General features: G+C 50.9%; 1 protein-coding gene across 9 annotated transcripts in view; it reads right to left on the bottom strand.

Moving 5' to 3' along the window:
• RALGPS1 (Ral GEF with PH domain and SH3 binding motif 1) overlaps positions 1–18,346 on the bottom strand; it is a 255,617-nt gene continuing 237,271 nt past the window's right edge. For 7 of the 9 annotated variants that reach the window (XM_034664532.1, XM_011221139.3, XM_034664535.1 and 4 more), the window contains 6 exons: positions 14,709–14,792; positions 13,299–13,404; positions 11,463–11,555; positions 11,177–11,282; positions 8,405–8,496; positions 1–4,615 (listed from right to left, as the gene is read on the bottom strand). In XM_034664532.1, coding sequence (XP_034520423.1) covers positions 4,586–4,615; positions 8,405–8,496; positions 11,177–11,282; positions 11,463–11,555; positions 13,299–13,404; positions 14,709–14,792 — 511 coding nt within the window. In that variant the 3' untranslated portion in view covers positions 1–4,585. Of the gene's footprint in view, positions 4,616–8,404; positions 8,497–11,176; positions 11,283–11,462; positions 11,556–13,298; positions 13,405–14,708; positions 14,793–18,346 lie in introns of those variants that run through there. The other 2 variants (XM_034664533.1, XM_019796500.2) reach the window with 2 other exon arrangements.

The raw sequence follows: 18,346 nt of genomic DNA, 5'->3' as shown, positions 1-18,346 counted from the left end.
TAATAAATTGAGCAATGTTCATTGGAAAACACATTTAATTTCAAAGTAAACAAAGATGTACATTAAAGTATTTAATTAGTGAAACAATTATCAGTGTAACAAGCTGAAAAATACAGCAAACTTGATACAAGACTGAGGTAACAAAATACTTCACCAAAAATCTAAAGAATCCCACAGAGGGCTGATGTTCAGTGGTTATTGCGGGTGAGACAATTCACAAGAATTAGAGAAAGTCCTTACACAACTGCATGCAGGGGGTCTGCTGGAAAAAAAAGACAGCCCAGGAGAGTGCAACAGATTTAACAAGAAACGAATTAAAATGTAGAAACTGATTTTCAACTTACTTTGAGGAATACATAAGAAATTGAAAACTACTCTGTATGCAACATTTTGAATGCTAAGTGAAAAACCATGCATTTTGGCACGAAATTTATTAAAGATTATACCATACTAATAAATTAATTACTAATATTTCATTACCGAATGGTCACAGTCATTCAGAAATGGGTAAAGAGATGAACGATTATAGAACGGACAGATGATTCTTCACGTTGCTGCTGCAAACAGGGATTTCAGGGCTGTCCCCAGCGTACCCACCCTTATGCAGCACAGGACTCTGAGGTGGTCCACAGTACAAATTCGCACCACCCAAGAAAATGCAGCTCTCGCTCATGCTGTACTTGCATTTAACATTGAAATTAAAACTAAAAAAGCCTCTGGAGTAAATACTGTCAACATTCTGACCTTACTCTCTCATTGCACCTCGAGTCCTCAGCACGCCTGACCATAGCTCTGTGCCTGGGTGTTCTGCAACAACTAGCCTCTAGGACAGCGACTCCATCTAGTTCTCCTTGCAAGTGAACTCACAGATCAAGAGGCTATTCAGTCTGTTGAGCGTTTTGAAACCTTTCTGGAGGAATGTGCACGGGGTTTCTACCCTGTGTTAGGAGAGAGGCAGGGTCTTGCCGGAGATGCCATGATGAGGATTATTTGTTCGTTGAGTGTGGTCAGCTCCACGAGGGCAAGGATCAGCTTTGTTCTCAGCCATTTACAGTATATCCCGGGTAGAGCCTGGCACACAGGAAGCACTCACTAGAGTCATGAATGAATGAATGAATGAATGGGTGGTTTGGGGCAGAGAATGTTCTTTCCAAGGGACTCGTGGTTTTTTTTCTTTTTTTCTTTTTAAAACATGAAATCACACAACATGTCAGTATGATGTGAGGCTGGTTAAAGCCATTTATGAAGTCATGCAAAATAAGTTAGGTTGTGTTTTTAGCAATGTTCACCTTGTTACAAGCATTAGTAATGTGGGTGCAGAGCTGTAGACCCCACCTGTGGAGTGAAATCAGGCCCTGCTTGTGAAAGGCTTCCCATTTTCATGGATCGTTTTCCACTTGTAAAATGGCATCCTAAAAGATACATTTCTTGGGCTTGGGAGGTGGGAGAGGAAGATGATGAAAGAAATACTGGCCATCTTGGTAAGGAAAAAAAATGCTTTATAAATTCAGTTGGCAAGAGAAAGTGGGTTCTTTTCTAAACAGAATGCCTTCAAGTATCTTCCTCTTTAGGTTCCGTGGCAAGACAAGGTGATGAATGGGATTCTTCAGGGAAGGAAAGGGAGGCCGCACTCTCTCACTGGGCACACTCAGAACATTATTTCTACTGCTCCCCACTGAATCAATCCTCCATGAAGCATTTCAGTTGTCAGAATGCACTTGGCTGACCTTGAGTTATAAAACATGTTCCAACTGAGGGGGGGGCAAAAATTATTCCCAGGGAGAGGTGCATGAGCTGTTCTTGGGGCATCATAATGATACCAACTACCTACTCCACGATTTGTAGACCGCATTCTGTAATTTTCATTTTGGGGCACCATGATCTGTTTGCTCAAAAAACAAAACAAAACAAAAACCAACAACCAGTATATGCATGCAGACATATCACCTTTGATGGTTTCACAAACATTTGTGCATTATGGATAGTCAAAGAGCAAAAACCAGAAATGCTTCCCTCTGGGGTGAGAATCCACCCACGGACTTCTCCCTTTTGGGCTTTGTACCTGGCCTCCTCTGTGCCAGCCTGAGGGTCTCCTCACCCGCTGCTTGCATGACAAACCAATGCCGGGGGGATAATCGGCACTTACATGTGTGGCCCCACATCCCAGCTGGAAGAGCCCAGCATCTTTCAGCCTGTCTCTAGAACTCTTCCAGTACATTCGAGGTTCTTACAAGCTCTAAAGGCCTTTGCCAACAAGGTCTAAGCAGATTCTTCAAGAGTCCACGCTAAGAATGTTTCTAGGAGGGGATGTGGGATCAGTCTCAATCAGTGAGAAGACTAAACATTTTGAAAAGAATTGCAATTGTGCTATTTCAAATTCAGCTCAGAACAAAATTTTTGCAAAAGATAAGAAAAATGTGTAAAGGGCAGAAAATGTGCTGACTGAAGGGAGCCTGAAATTCTGAGGTTTTTGGATGGATATCTATAGTATTTCATGAGAGAAGAGCCAGGACAGTTGAGTGGAGAAACCCAAGGAAAATAAGTAGCTGATTTTCAGGCTTGTGTTTTCCTCCAAACTTAAGACTTCAAAAAATATTAACAGGTAGAATCAGAGTGTAGGTTATGGCATTAACACTGCATGGTTCTGGTGAGAGGTGCTGGAGTGTTTGGTGTTTTCATTCGGCCTCTGGATGCCCATTTGAGTAGTCATTGGTGTGAACTGGGTGCACACATCCGGACCCCGGCTGTGCGCGGGTGTGCAGAGCACTCACGGCCAAGGTTGGATGGCACCAACATTACCACCTGGAGCTTCTCCTGGCATGAAATATTCTAGACTTTGCTCCAAAGGCGGGTTAGTTGCTGAGCACACTAAGCCTTGACCATAAAATAAGACCCTGACAGCAGCTGCTTTCCTCACCAATTCATTGCAATTTTCAGGAAAAGCTGTCACTGTTTGATCAAAATACAGTGGTGGGTCCTTTGGTAGTTTTAAAATCCACCTCTCACAGTTTACTGATGAGGATGTTGTTTTGAAGCATCTTGCCCAGAAACTCTTAAGGGTGGTTTGATGTCTGACCAGTGTGAGCTCGGAAACCATGACAGCAACAAGGACCCAGGAATTCAGAAAACCATTTCAAGGTTTCCTTCTCAGAATTCAGACACCCAGATTAGAGAGGGAGGAAGGGAGAGAAGCTATGGTGATAAAGCTACCATAAATAAAGCTAACTTTATTCCTTGTTTAGAATAAAGATGTATTTGTGCAAAATAAAACTCGCTTAAAAATAAGACAGACAGTGACTGATAAAGGACGTTGTCAATGTGAAGAGCGCTTAACTGAATGCAGAGCTGGGACTGCTCACTCCCCGGGCTTTGCTCTCTTGTCACCATGGTCATCAGCAATTGTGCCCTTGGACTTGGATGTGGAGAACTTGCTGGTGACTGCGTTTGGGGGCAAGACTGGGGGAGCTTAAGGCCTCAGTATCACTCAGCTCCCCAGTGTAACCAGGAATCCCAGTGGGCCCCACCCTGGCAGTAGATGATGGAAGCAAAGCCTTGGCCTGCGGGAGAGGTTGGTACACAGCGGCTTCTGTGAGTGAGCATGGCAGCCTCCGAGTGCTTCCTAGGAAGCTGGGAGAAAGTGTCACAACTTCCCACTCTGGCATGGTCGGGGGGGAGAAGACAAGGGCTTTCAGACCCTGCAGGAGAGGGGTGGGAGGGAGCAAGCAGGCCAGCCCAGTCCACAGTCCTGAAGCCGGGTCCTGTCTCAGAAGAGCCAACAGCAACAAGGCCTGGAAGGGACCCGGGGGGCCCAGAGAGCAGGCCTTCCAGATGAATAGCACCCATAGGAACAGAAAACAAGACACAATTTAAGGCATTGTTTGTTTACAGTAAAAGAATGCAAGGAACCCTTAACATAGGAGGAATCTGGGCTCTCACTCTGACCTTCCTTGGTGGACAAGGCTATCACGTTGGGTTAAAGCAGGGCCTCAAAGCAAATGAAGGGTGTGATGTCACAAGTCTTGTGCCAAAATGCATGTTTCTCAAAGAGTTCACACTCGCTCGCACGCACACGTATACGGCACGCACACGCAGAGGATGCTTTGGGGGTTGTACAAAATCTGAGGCAGCCCTGTGGGCGAGCGACCCCGTGCACTTGGGGTATAAAAAGCCAACTCCATAGCCTGTTCCTTCTCTCTGGCCCCTCATGCAGGTTAACACTGTCCACTCTTGTGCAGGAGAAAGCACGGGGGACCCAACGTGGGCCGGATGCTCTCTAGTCGAAGCAGCAGCTGGTGGACGGATGAGGGCCCAGAGAGGGAGGGTGGGGTGCACAGTCTGGGCCCAACCACAGCCCTGCGGGGTGGTGCTGAAGAATGAGTGTCATGAGAGTCGCTGGGGATTGGCAGGTGGACCCTGCACTGGCCAAGCCCTCTGGACTGTAAGGCCGCAGGCCGAGTCCCCTTGAGTCCAGCCGTGAGTCACCCAGCACCCTGGCCAAAAGCCTGTGCCCAGGACATGCGCTTCGCCACCAGTCCCAGGCTGGGCTCCCGGAAGCCTCTGAAGTCACGCCGAGTCCTGCAGAGACTTACTCAAATGACATAAGGTTTGCAGGTACCTGGAAGAGAAAGCTCAGCCTCTTGTCAAAGTTCCAACCTTTTGGAATGGGACAAGGGGTGCCCCTAAAGGAAGGGATCAGGTCTTTCCCAGTGAGTCTATGAATGAGCGGGGCATGTGGAGAAGAGAGCCTGGCAAGAATCGCGGCCACTGTTTGTCAAGTGGCCACTGTGTGCCAGGCACTTGACATCATCGTGTCCAACACCCAATGAGGCAGGTTCTGGAAGTGTCCCCACGACAAAGATGAGGACCCTGAGGCTTAGAGAGGAGAAGCCCACCTCGAGTAAATGGCAGGCCATGGCCCCAGACTCCATGGTCTCATTCACTAGCCTAGCAGCAAAACAGAACTGCACTTGGAGTGGAGAGGAGGCAAATTCTGCAGGAATGGGCATAAGCCTCTGGACGGGAAACCAGCAGGCAGGGTGGGTGGTGAGGGGGTGGCAGGAACTGACAAGCGGGAGCACCAGGAGGAGTGATCGGGACGCCAGGACCCCCAAGACCTTCCCATAGCTGTGTCCCCCGGACACGATCCCAGCTCCCTTTGCTGGGGAGACCACCAGCCCAAGGTCAGGGTGCTTCTCTCTCCCTTCATACTGCCCCCGGCCCCAGGCTCCCCCACCCCCCTCTGCTGTTGGGTTCTAGGAGATTTGGTGAGAAGCAATTTCATCAAAAACAAATCCATCTTGGTGTCAATTTGGTCAAAGTGATGAATTGGGGAAAAAAATGCATCTCCCTGCACCAGGAGATAGTTATAAGAATGGTCACAGTAGCACTGTTCAAAATAGCAAAAAGCAGGAAATCATTCCTGGGATCACTGCCAGGAGAATTAATAAAAAAAATATATCAGTACAAATAAATGAATGACAGCTACACACATTGACACAGACGAATCTCAGGAACACACTGTAGGAAAAAAAGCAAATCACAGAAGAAAATATCCAGTTATGTTTCTATTTTTAAAAATGTTTTAAAAAATGTACCCCAGACAATACCTTAAGGAATCCAATACGCATGCTAACATGTTAAAGGAGCAGTAAATAAATCAGGAGAGTGGTTAGAAGGTGCAGGCCAACGGGAGGGACACAGAATTAGGAAGAAGCCCCCGGGGGAGGGAAGTGTTCTGAGGCCCAGGGAGGTCCTGCCCTTAGGCTAGGTGGGCGGGGAGCTGGGTGTGGTTTTCGAGCTGCGGTTTACACCTTACACAGGTTGTAAGTAATGTTTCAGTGTGTTTGGTGTTGGTACAAACAACCTGAAGAAATGCTAGTCCACCCAAAAGACAACGAATCCCAGCCACTGCGATTTCCCGCGGGAGTAGACGCACTGCTGTGATTTTCGCGGCAGCCCCTGCATGACGTCACAGGGATGTGCTATGCTTCCGTTTAAATAACCTGCTGCAGAACAGGTAGCGGCTGCCAGCTCTTTATATCACATACAGCATAGCGCAGGAATATGTGGTTGAAAGGAAATTCTAAATAAAAAGGGAAAGAGAGTAGAAAAAATAAAAAGTCCCTCTCGCCTAGGTCTAAAAATTGGACAAAAATACTTAAAAGTTGCAAAACTTTGCCATGGCATACTGCATTTGCCATACATGAAATTCAGTCTGTCCTTCTGACCAAACACCTGCTCTGCCAGGTGGGTTTGACCCAGTTGCCTGCCACCTGCTGGAGCCCCAGACACACCCCATGTGGCTAGCTCGGGAAAGGTCAGGGTGCTCGTCCTCTCTTAATGTGACCTGAGGCCCTTGCATCACCTGTCACCAGGTGACTGTTGACCAAAACCCCTGGCCTTCCCACCATGGAGACGAGCAATCACATTTGTTTAATGTAAAAAAATATACATAAGCACTCTCTAGACACCACAGAATGATAGTTTCTCGCGTATCACTTTAGACTTTTTATATACAGACATACATATTATAAATATGCTTACGTATTTTAATACAAATGAGATCGCCCTCACATATGTTTTACCCTTTGCTTTTTAAAATTTTTAAATTTTTTTAAGTAGTCTCTGTGCCCAACGTGGGGCTCAAACTCATGACCCTGAAATCAAGAGTCGCATGCTCTACTGACTGAGCCAGCCAGGCGCCCCTATACTTTGCTTTTTGCTTACATCCTGGAGCCCCTTTCAGGATATCACACGCAGATCTGCTTCTGTCCTTCTAATTGCTCCCAGGTGTCAAACAACAGGAATTTACTGACGGTCACAGAGGTTTCCATTTTTCCCTATCATGGACAATGCTGCAGTGAACATTTTTTAAAAATAGCCTTCGCACCAAAGTGGGGCTTGGATCAAGACCTGAGCAGAGATCAAGAGTCGGACGCTTACCTGACGGAGCCAGCCGGGTGCCCCTGCAGTGAACATTCTTAACCACACTGCCTTGTGGACATGTGTGGGTCTATCACCGCAACAAAGTCCTAGCAGGCAGATGGGTGAGTAAGGGGACTCCAATGCAGTTTATTTTGAGCTTCCCTGTGGTACCTCGTGTTTTCCCTTTGTCAGTCTTTCCTACTGTTTTAGTTTGTTGAGAACTTTCTACCTTCTGCTTTCTAGCTTCCCATCATCTATAATCTGAGCAGCTTGTCACATATGTTCTCATGTGACGTTACATATGAAAATCCTGACTAGAACCAAACCGAGTCCTCCCTCGGATTTCCGAGAACCACTCAGAGGGGCCTGAAGTCCTGTGACTGTGCTGTCACCAGCATCCTCCCAGACCCAAATGCCTGCTTGTGAACTAGGCTTTGCGGAGGCCCCCCTCACACCTCAGAGCTGGTGCCTCCCAGCTGCTACCACCCGAAGCCGGCACAGCCTACTCTCAAGTTCTGGGGCTTGCTGGGTTCCCACACTGAGAGGGACCCACTCCGCAGTGCCCTCTTCTGGCTGATCCCTGGGGAACACGGACAGGGAAGCTTAGGGACAGGAGCACCCCACCCCCCCAGGCTCCCAGGGGCAGGAACGTCCAGCCTGCCACATTGGGTGCTGGGAGCTGGAGCAGCCATGCGTCTCAGAAGCCTGGCAGCCGAGGCTGTGCTTCCAGGACTTTAGCTCGACTGCGGGAGGCTGGGCAAGCTGGGGGTCCTCTGGGAAGTGTGAGGCCGGGGAGCTCAGAGAAGCAGGTATAGACTTTGGTGGAGGGTGGACCGGGGTTAGATCTCATTAACCTTGGACCTTAAACAAGTGCCTGCCACGGTCTGAGCTTCAGTGTCCTCAGCATAAAATGGAGACAGTAAGAGAAACATGCCTCACAGGGGTGTTGGGAGGATTCGGCCAATTCCCACACGTAAAACATTTCCCATAATGCCTGGTCCTGGGCGGGGCGCAGACCAGAGGTCCCGCTGGCTCAGATACACTGAGGAGCAGCCGTGCTTGGCTCTCAATATTAGCTAGTAGCAGTATTCCTAAGGGTTGTGGAGCAGGGAGGCCCTATTGTCAGTCGGGAGTGTTCCCACAAATCAACTTTCAGAGGGGATGGTCTAGACGCTATATCCTGATCCTTGGGGAGATATTGCACCTGCCACCAAACTGTGTCCAGCGGATGTTTCCGTGGTGTTTCCCTTAGTAGAAAAGACACAGGGACCAGATTCACAGTTCTGGGCCGGAGCTGGGCTTAGTTCTAAGCTGAGCAGAGGGTGCCCAGTCTCATGGAGAAAGGCTGATCAAAAGAGGGTACCTGGGAGCACAGCTGATAGGCTCTGAGGGAAGGAAGAAGCCCTGTTTTCGATGGACCCATAGTCCCAAGGGTGGGAGAGGATATTTCCAGAGATAAGCAGGGTTTCGGTGACTTTACCTGAGGCCTGTTGCTTTTACATGCATCATCCAAATGCTTGTGCCACAGTATTGCATGAAACCGGGAACCAGTCTGGAACTTGTAAACATTGCCTGATGGGCAGAGAAATCATTGGTTAGGAAGAGGGAGGGTCTCATGGGAGGGTCTGCCTGTGACTGGGCCAGGAAGATAAATGTGAACTTAGATTAACTAAACCAAGGAATGTCGGGAGCAGCGGAAGGTAAGCTTGGGACTTGCAGGGGCAGAGGCTCTGCAGCCTCTGGGCTGTCTCTGTGGACCATTTTTTGGGCCATGGTGCATCTGACTCTAGTGAAGCCTGTGGACCTTTCTCAGAATAACATTTTCAAATGCATAAAATAAAATACAAAGGAGATCATTACCACTGAAATGTAGTTATCAAACTACTAAAAAAACAATTGAGTGATACAGTTCTAGACCTGCTTCTCGATTAATGCACCAATAACAAGATCTCGGGGCAGGTCTGACACTGTACTGTAATTCCAGAGAGATGAGCAGTAATGTCACTCTGAGAAACCTGCAACCATATGTGATAGGAAAATATCTGCGGTTTCTCTTAGACATAAAATCACAGGTGTTGCAAACATTCTAGTAGTTTAATACTCGTAAATAAAGGCGTGAGAGGCCACAGAAAACAAAGATGTGTTTTTTTTCACCACTCGAGTTCACAGACCCCTTGAATTCTATCCACAGACCCCGGCCACCGTCTGTGTCATATTTCCCTCTGCTTGGGGACAGTGCTCTCCTGTGCACTAAGGCCCAAGAGTGGCCTGTGGTCCTTGTGGCCATGTGGTCCCCAAGTCAAGCTTGTGCAGGCACAGCCTTTACTTCCTCAAGAAACCACTTCTAATCCAGGCCTGGAAACTTGAGGAAGAAATTCCAGGGGTGACCAGACGTGGACACGCTATGACGTGCGTGTAGCTGTGCGTGGATTCAATCGCACAGACATGGAGCAGAGAACTTGGCTCCTCTCCTCTCCAGTCCCTGGGCCCCTGGAGGTTTCCTGTTTCTTGACTTCTCAGTTAACAGCTTTAGAACCCCATGGTCTCTCTACTGCAGATCATCTGTATTACCTGGGAGATTGTTAGAAATGCAGAAGCTTGGTCTCCACCCCAGATCCACTGAATCCAAATCTGAATTTTTACAAGTTCCTCAGGTGATTTGTATGTACATGAACCTTGCACTAGAACATTCCTGAGAAGATGTAAAGATGCTTGGAGACTTGACAGTCCCAGTGACTTTGCCTAGCTAGAACCTGAGATCCCGGTATTTCGGTGTTTTGCCATGTGACATGGGCCAGGAAGACAAGCACGAGAGATTCTTTTTCTTCTCTTTTCTTTTTTTTTTTTAGTATAGTTGACACAAAATGTTACATTAGTTTCAGGTGTACAACACAGTGAGTCAACAAGTTTATACAACACGCTACGCTCACCACAAGTGTAGTTACTATGATCACCATAAAACTCTATTAAGATATCATTGACTATATTCCTATGACTTGTTCATTCCATAACTGGAAGGTTCTATCTCCCACGCCCCTTCACCCATTTTGTCTCTCCTCCCAACCCCTCCCCTCTAGAAACTGTAAGTCTGTCCTCTATAGGTCTGATTCTGCTTGTCTGTTTATTCATTTGGGTTTTTTTGTTGTTGTTTTTAGATACCACGAGTGAAATCGTATCACATTGTCTTTCTCAGTCTGACTTATTTCACTTAGCACAACACCCTCTAAGTCCATCTACATTGTCACAAAGGGCATGATCTCATTCTTTTTTATGACTGTGTAATATTTTTATGGTGTGTATGTGTATGTGTGTGTGTGTGTATCACATCTTCCTTATCCATTCATCTATCAAAGGACACTTAGGTTGCTTCCATATCTTGGCTATTATAAATAATGCAATAAACATGGGGTGAATATCTTTTCGGATTAGTGTTTTCATTTTCTTTGGGTAAATACTCAGTAATGGAATTATTGGATCATATGGTATTCCTATTTTTTAATTTTCTGAGGAAACTCCATATTCCTTTCCACAGTGGCTATACCAGTTTAGTTTCCCAACAATGATGCACAAGGGTTCCTTTTTCTCCACATCCTACCAACACTTACTATTTCTTGTCTTTTTAATTTCAGCCATTCTGATAGGTGTGAGGTGATATCTCATTGTGGTTCTGATTTCCATTTCTATGGCCCATTCTGAATGTCAATGCAAATAGGGCTCCTGGACAAGATGGTGCCCAGAATCTGTCCTTCCACCCAACATAGTCATGGGGAAGGGATGGAACCAGGAGGAAATGGGAGACGACCAGACAAGTTAAAGTTGGGGCTTTTGTAAAAGGGCTCTTCTCTGATTTGGTCTTGAACCAGGATACTGTGAGAGTCTCATGGCACAGGTAATGTCAGGGGTGTCCTGAAATCTCCCACAACCCAAGACCCTTCCAGCCACATGTCCCCTTCCTTATGCAGCATTTTATTATTTGTTCCCACGACCCTGAGGCTACAGCTTCAAAGGTGATGGGTAGCCACAGGTGAGGCCACAAAAGTGTGCCATGCCCACTGGACATGCTCAGTGGACACACTGACCACGATCTAAGCAGTTTTCACAGACTAGTGCAGGGACCCTCTGACCACCACCTAAAGCAAAGGGAAAGCAGCAGCCCCCAAAAGTTCCGACTGTTTCAAAATATACATTTAGCAGAAGAGGAAAACAGGGCAGAGAAAAGTCAGGGGCATCCAGGGCCAGGACTGCTGCCTACCTTTGTCGGGGTTATTCAGCTGGAAGATATCGGGGTGCTCGGGGTCGTCAGGCAGCTGCACCATCCAGCCCACAACGGAGACTTTTTTGCCGGGTGTGGATTTATACTGGGGAAGAACAACAGCATAACCCAGAGGCCCATGCCCTCCACTCCCCGAAGAAGCTGAGCTGGGCCTAGCAAGGTTCCATCCCACCCTTGCCACCTCCCCTGCTTTCCTCCCTGCCCCCACCCTCCCAGGTCACACTACCTGAAGTCCCAGCACGGCGAGTCCTTTCATGGGACTTACGTGTTTTCTGTCTGTGCCCCGCAAGGACTTGGCTCCGTAGTACAGGAGGGTGGATCCCGAGAGTATGACCCAGTATCTGGTCCATGAGGACAGCTACAGAGGAAGGGGAGGCAGAGTGGCAATGCTGCACGTGGTGGGGGTGGAGTCCCCCCCCCCCCGCCCAATTACAGACCCGGCCACATGGCTGGAAGGGTGTCCCCTTCCTCCCAACCAAGGCCAGAGCAGGCCTCATCTCCTCCCTGGCCCCTCATGCATCAAGGTCACTTCCACCCAGGGCCTGGAAGAGGGAGGCCCTCCTCCTCAGTGCCTCTGAGCTCTGAGCCCTAAGCCCAGCCTCCCCTCTCTGGCTCCTTTACTCTGAGAGCCTTTCATTTTTTCACCTTCTTTAAGGCAGTGCCAAGGCTTAATTTCTATGTGTTCAGGTGACTTGGGCCCAAGAAGGTCCTGGGGTAAAACTCTTCTAAAACACAGACATGCTAAACCATAGCCTAGTCGAGCCATCCTATCTGCACTGTTGCGCTCCGGCTGTCTGAACGTTAGCACGTGGGACGTCTGTGCGGTTAGAAGGGGGAAAAGCCAGCAGGGTGGGGCTACAGGTATTCTTTCTGTTTCTCTAGGCAGCAAGGCTGGGATTCCCTCTTCAGGGGGCTCTCCTCCTTGGTTTAGGAAAAATCACTTAATGAGCGTTTTGGTTTGCAAAGGCGAAGCAAGTATTCTCTCCTGAAAGGAATGAGGCTGAGTGTAGAGGCGGACCGTCTGCATCACGGCCTACAAGACCCCCTCTGCGTGCCGGATGGAGCTACGGCACTGGCAATAGTGACAGCAGTGGCTTTCAGATCTCTTTGATGACACCCACACGTGTGTAGAACACACATGCACATACATGTCGAACTGAAAGAAACTTCATGAAACAATACTTACCTTTATTATCCATTCTATTCTATTCTGCTCACAAATACAGGTCATGACCCATTGGACTGATTTCATCACTTACTACTGGACCAACCAGCATTTGGGAAAACTCTGCTAGTGGGACACTGTTTCGCCCTGGCTCAGAATGATCGAGGCCTGAACTCTGAGTGTGGGAGAGAAGCAGGCAGGTCCGTACAACAGGCCAGATGCAGAGTCCCATGTCACAGAATGCTCTGGTAATCTGGGCCCAAGGGACAAAGTGCAGCCCAGGGCTAGACGAAGACTCTCCTTACCCACGAGTCGCCTGGCACCTGCAGACAGGGTAGTGTCTGGAGGTGACAGCTGGGCCAGTGCCCTGGCAACTTCACGGTGGGCACAGGCAGGAGGGGGTAGCTTCAGGGGGCTCCATGGGCAGTGGACAGGGCAAGCAGGGGGCAGAGCAGATGGGGGCAGAGCAGATAGGATCAGATGCCGCCTGCAGACACAGCCCATGGGCTGTTTGTAGGAAACCCTCGCGTGGATGCTCTGCGGTACAGGGGTCTCTGCATGTGGCTGAGGCCCTGCCATGGGTGGAGGTCATGGAGCCAGCGACATGTGGGTCCAGCACAGGTGACCTGGGAACTATGGTAGAGCCTCAAAGGCCTCCTGATGCTGCTGCCACGGGGAGAGAGGGCATCTGCAGCTGGGGATACTGCACAGGCTGTGCCAACCCTCTCAGGGGCAGTTCCAACCCAACGCCCACGGGTCTGCAGGCTTCCACCCCCCACCTCCCCGTCACAGCTCTGGCTCACCGCATGCTCACCGTGTGCACGGCTGTGCATGGGACAGTTTTGCTGAGTCCTTGACAACATAGGCACCATTTTGTCCCAGTTTACAGATGTGGCTGCCCCTGCTGCCTCTGCATGGAGGTGGGTCTGCACTTACCGCGGGTCTCCGTCCTTCCTTGAGCAGAGTTTTCCTCCTCAGAGGACCCTCCATGGTGGGCACGGCGGCTGAGCTCCCCAGTGTACAGATGCACGGGCCCGTGGGGCTGGGGGGAGACCACCAGTCAGATACTGACCAGGAGGAGCCGCAGTCAGGCACCCTCTCCTTCACAGCTCCCCACTACCAAGTCCATGATGCTGTGCCAGGCCAGAGGACTCAACATTGTTGGGGCAGGTGGCCCTGGGCTGGCCACAGCTGAAAACTTTCACCTCCCCCACCTTTCGGAGCACCTCAAGGCCCTAGGCTTGGTGACAGAGCTCCCTATAACCCAGGCCCCAGCAGCGCCACCACCTGCTCCTGACCTCTGCAGTGGCTTCCTCTTGGCCCTCCCCCGTGCTCCCACCTTCCTCTCCACCTGGGAAGCCTGGGGCCGTGCAGCCCCTCCTTGTGTTGGCAGCAGCCTGGAGGAGCAGAGAGCAAGTGGGGGAGGTGGCGGTGGAGTGAGAAGAGTGTGAAGCAGGACCCAGGATGGCGGCCAAGCCCGGCGCCTTCGCCTCAGGGCTTTGGGCGCCACCTACAGGTAAAGACAGCCAAGTGCAGCACCGGCCTGGACCTGCCCGGAGGCTCCAGACGGCTTCTACTCAGTGGGTAGGCGCCTCCCCATAGGCATCTTCCTCAACTTGGTGCCTTTCCTCAAGCGGCTCTTCCTCCACATGTGGGTGAACGGTACCACCATCCACCTGGCTGCCTGAACCACAGACCTGGGGGGTTTCTCCTCTTACCCCTCCACCCCTGCAACCTACTCAATCCCAAGGACGTACTGATCCCACATCCCATATATGCCTAACTGCCCCTCTCAGCCATCCCACGCCCCCCACTTTAGGCCAGAACTTGTTCTTCCTTTGGACAACTACCCAATGCTCTCCCCTGGCCTCCCTGAGGCCAGTCTTGCCTTCCTCCTGCACAATCTCCAGTTCTCCATGCCACGGCCAGGATGATCTGGTCATGCCGCTGTCGGTCACTCCCACCCCCCACCCCATGGCTGGGTCCCACCTCCCCAGCCTCATCTCCACCCCTCCCCTCTCTCACTCCCCAAGCCACCCTGCTCCTCCCGCCTCCCTTCGGCTTGGGGCACTCTTATTATCCCTGCACCTCCCCTCCCTGTATTTGGTTCATTCCCATCACTCTTCCAGTCGTTTCCCCAGAGGCTTTCCCCCTCTCCCCTTCCAGAACACCCCACCTCCTCTCTGGGACCATCAGGGATCTGGGATTATCGGTTCAATCTGTCTCTCCTGTGGCAGCAGCCTCTTGGACTGTGGCTCATCCAGCCGCCTCGAGCACAGCGCTTGGCATCCAACAAGCAACCTAAAGCTAGTTGTCAAGTAAATGAGCAAACGAACAAATGAGTACCTGTAGACACAGCTCCGGGTTCTGGGAGAATTCCGAACTGGAACCCGCCAGTTGGGTCCCAGCGTGGCATAGAGACGTCCCCTGCTTCAGAGGAAAAGGGGTGAGTTTTAGCAACAGCCGGGAACAACCTGATACTCGGAGGAAGCAGGGGCGTCTCGGACTCTGTGGGCATTGACTCAGGAGGCTCCAACCCCAGCTCTTCCCGCGCCTCTTACATCACGCGGCGGACACATCTGGGGCACAGCTGGAGCTGCCAGGCCAGTGACCACAATGCCGCCAGAGCTTCCATCAGTGTCGGGGGTGACCAAAATCAGGCACACCCACTTACCCAATGTGAAGCTGACATGTTTAATAGAAAACGCTGTCCAGCCCCAACAGTCCATGGTAAATCCCATGACAAGGGCATACACAGACACAGAACCGTGGGCAGTCTTGCATGTCGGGCCCGCAGGGGGCGGCGGGCACACCATCCTCGTCCACCAGCACACAGCTGAATTCCTCTGTTTGCTGCGTCCTCTCCATCGGGCGGTCTCCTCCGCTGGCTGCCGCCAGACCCCTGCCATCTCTCCATGGGCCTCCTCCTCTGGTTTCTCTCCCACCCGGTGCCCCCAGCTGGGAGCCTTTGCAGGGGAAGATAAGGCTTCCAGAGTAAGCAGAAGTTTAACCTATTTGGGGGAGAGGCTTCCGTCTTTCTGTCTCTTCTCGTCAGCTCTTCCTCCTTCAGCAGGATGACTTCCTGTGTCCACGTGGTCCTCAAGCATCTGCCCCCCCCTGCAGCATGGGGTCTCCCTGGGCCAGCACTTTCCTGGCCCGTTGGCCAAACAGGGATGTAACCCAATTTATAAGGTCAGACAAGCTCAAGATTGCCTTTGCAAATACTCTCTCCGTTCCCTGCTGCCAGTCTTAGGTCGCTGCATGAGGCCCCACGGCACTGGACTCATTCAGGGCAGCGGGTCCACCATAGCATAAGTGAGCTCAGGTACCTCTGAGGGGGCAGAGCCACAGCACGTGCTTGGCCCAAGTCCTCAGATGTAATGGATCTCAGCCTTTCCCCAGCACACCTGGGTGACAGATGATGGTCACAGGCTGACCCCACCCCCACCATGACCCGTGGGGCAGATGAGGCCCTGGCACGCCCAACTCTCAGCCCACAGGCCGGATAGCCTCCTCCCTCCTCTCCATTCAGAAAGAGGCCTGCAGTGCAGTGAGTGAGCGGGATGTTACACGTCATGACAAATCTGCTCTAATTTATGAAAAGCTCCAGGACTTTCACCATTACGGGAACACTGCTGAGTACTTCACAAACGTTATGACCCGTGCTGAAGCAGGCTGCTCAGAGGGCTCACAACGGACTGCCTCCTCCCCAGCCATTATCAGAGATTTCTTATGAGTCAGGGCAGCGAGCCTTTCTGTGATGACATTCCTTGTGTCCAGGGGACGTCTCCTCGTTTGATCTGGATTCCTGCTCTGAGCTGCCACCTGTCTGAAGTTGGAGATGGAGCCACCCTTTCCAGAGCTGGGTCCTCTGGCCCCTTCTTCTCCACCTTTCTTCTTGTGAGTCTTTTTGCCCTGGTGCCCAAGGAAAAGGTGCAACGACAGTGGGCTGTCCGCAATGTCCAGTAGTTCCACCGATGGGGGGATGTGGTGCACCGCTACTTTCCCTCCTTTCGGAGATAGTCCACGGCTGCACACTCACAGATGTTTGCATGACTGACACTTGCCAATGGAGAGCTTTAAATCAGCATCTTCCAACCTGTCTAGCCTTTTAAGCAGCCTTTCTCCATGTTCTTCCTAAAGGCGTGGGGTGCCCCCCAGAGCACTGGGTGGGGGAATGCAGGGGTGCAGAGATCACTAGTGAGGGCTCACACGCGCAAGGCCACAACACTCACCCTCTCTCTGGAGCTTTATTTAAGCACATTATCTTCCCCAGAACAGGGAAACGGAGGCTCAGTGATGGGAAGACACTTGACCAAGGCACGAGCCCAGTAAGCCAGGATTTGAACCCAGTTCTGACTCTACAGCCCAAGCTCCTCCCATGCCTTTCAGGGTCTCAGGGAGGCTGAGGTGTCACCTGTGGTGGAGACCACCACGGGGACTGGGTCTACCTTATGGGGGCTTCGGGGCATTCTCCTCCCGCACGCACCACTTCTTGTGGGTCTCTGCTACAGCTCACACCGATCGGGCTTTGTCAGTGTCTGTGAGACTGGACGGCCCCAGCAGTTGTAGGCTCCAGATCTCCCATGGTGGGTCCAGCTCCAGGGTCCCTTGGCCCTTGGTCTCTGCACAGGAGTAATCTTCCGGTGGTTTTGGCTGACTGGCACTTAAGAGCAGCTGCCATTTATCAACTGCTGACCATGAGACACACCGTTCCTCCCACCTCTGGGAGGGGCACTATTCCCACCCTGTCTTAGATGAGGAGACAGAGGCTCAAGGAGGTGAAGCCACTCATCCCACTGCACTGGCCTGCCATTAGGGATGAAGATGCAAGTATTCACAAAGGGAGGCTGGCTTTCCTGTGTGAGCAGAGGGCCTATGTCTGTCAAGCTGCTCCCAGTGGGGAAAGTCAGAGTCTGCTTCCCTGGAACCTGGGGGAGTGACCCTGCCCTTGAAGGTAAGCATAATGGTGACTTTTCCCCAAGGCCAGCTTTCAGAATAGTCAACGTTGTGGTGGCCAGCCTTCCTCCCGAGGTGAGCCCTGCAGGGCTGGAGGAGGGCTGTGACGGTTGGGGTGACTCTGGCTGGGCCCAAGCAGGCTAGAATCAGCACAGAGGAGCCAGGATCATCAGCCACTGGAACCAATCTGATCACGGCCCTGCTTTGAGATTTCTTATTTGAATGTTCAGAGCCAGAAAACGCAAAATGAATGCGCAGTGATATCTGGTGAACTCAGAAATCAGGGGATTTCTTGGACTGGCGTGGGGGGCTCCCACTCCAGAACCACAGACACCTTTCCCAGCATGATGCTGGGAGCAAAATGTGGCTGAATGCAATGTACCCCAGGGAGGCCATTTTACTGTTTCCTCTCAAGGATGGATCTTGGGCAGTGGTGGGGAGAAGGGAAGTAGCAGGCAACCCTACTCACGGGAAGTCTGGTCTGGAGAAGATGTAGACTGGCAACCAAGTAGAACACTTCAGTCCCAAACGGTGTACAAAATGATGATGGTGGTGGTAGTGGTGATGCTGATAATAAGGATGGACTGACGAGAATAATGGTATGGTGATGATGATGGGGTGATGGAGATGATGGGGTGATGGGGATGATGGGATGGATAAGGATGGGGTGATGGCGATGATGCAGTGATGGAGATGATGGGAAGTGTAAGGATGGGGTGATGGAGATGATGGGATGGATAAGGATGGGGTGATGGTGATGATGCAGTGATGGAGATGAAGGGATGTGTAAGGATGGGGTGATGGAGATGATGGGAAGGATAAAGATGGGGTGATGGAGATGATGGGGTGATAGAGATGATGGGAATAAGGATGGGATGATGGTGATGATGGGGTGATGGGGATGATATGGAATGATAAGGATGGGATGATGGTGACAATGTGGTGATGGGGATGATGGGAAGGATAAAGGATAGGGTGATGGTGATGATGTGGTGATGGAGATGATGGGAAGGATAAGGATGGGG

The sequence above is a fragment of the Ailuropoda melanoleuca genome, chromosome 7 (genome assembly GCF_002007445.2).
Source record: "Ailuropoda melanoleuca isolate Jingjing chromosome 7, ASM200744v2, whole genome shotgun sequence".
Lineage (NCBI taxonomy): Eukaryota > Metazoa > Chordata > Mammalia > Carnivora > Ursidae > Ailuropoda > Ailuropoda melanoleuca.
The sequence above is the reverse complement of the archived record's forward strand: the minus strand, read 5'-3'. Positions and strand labels throughout refer to the sequence as shown.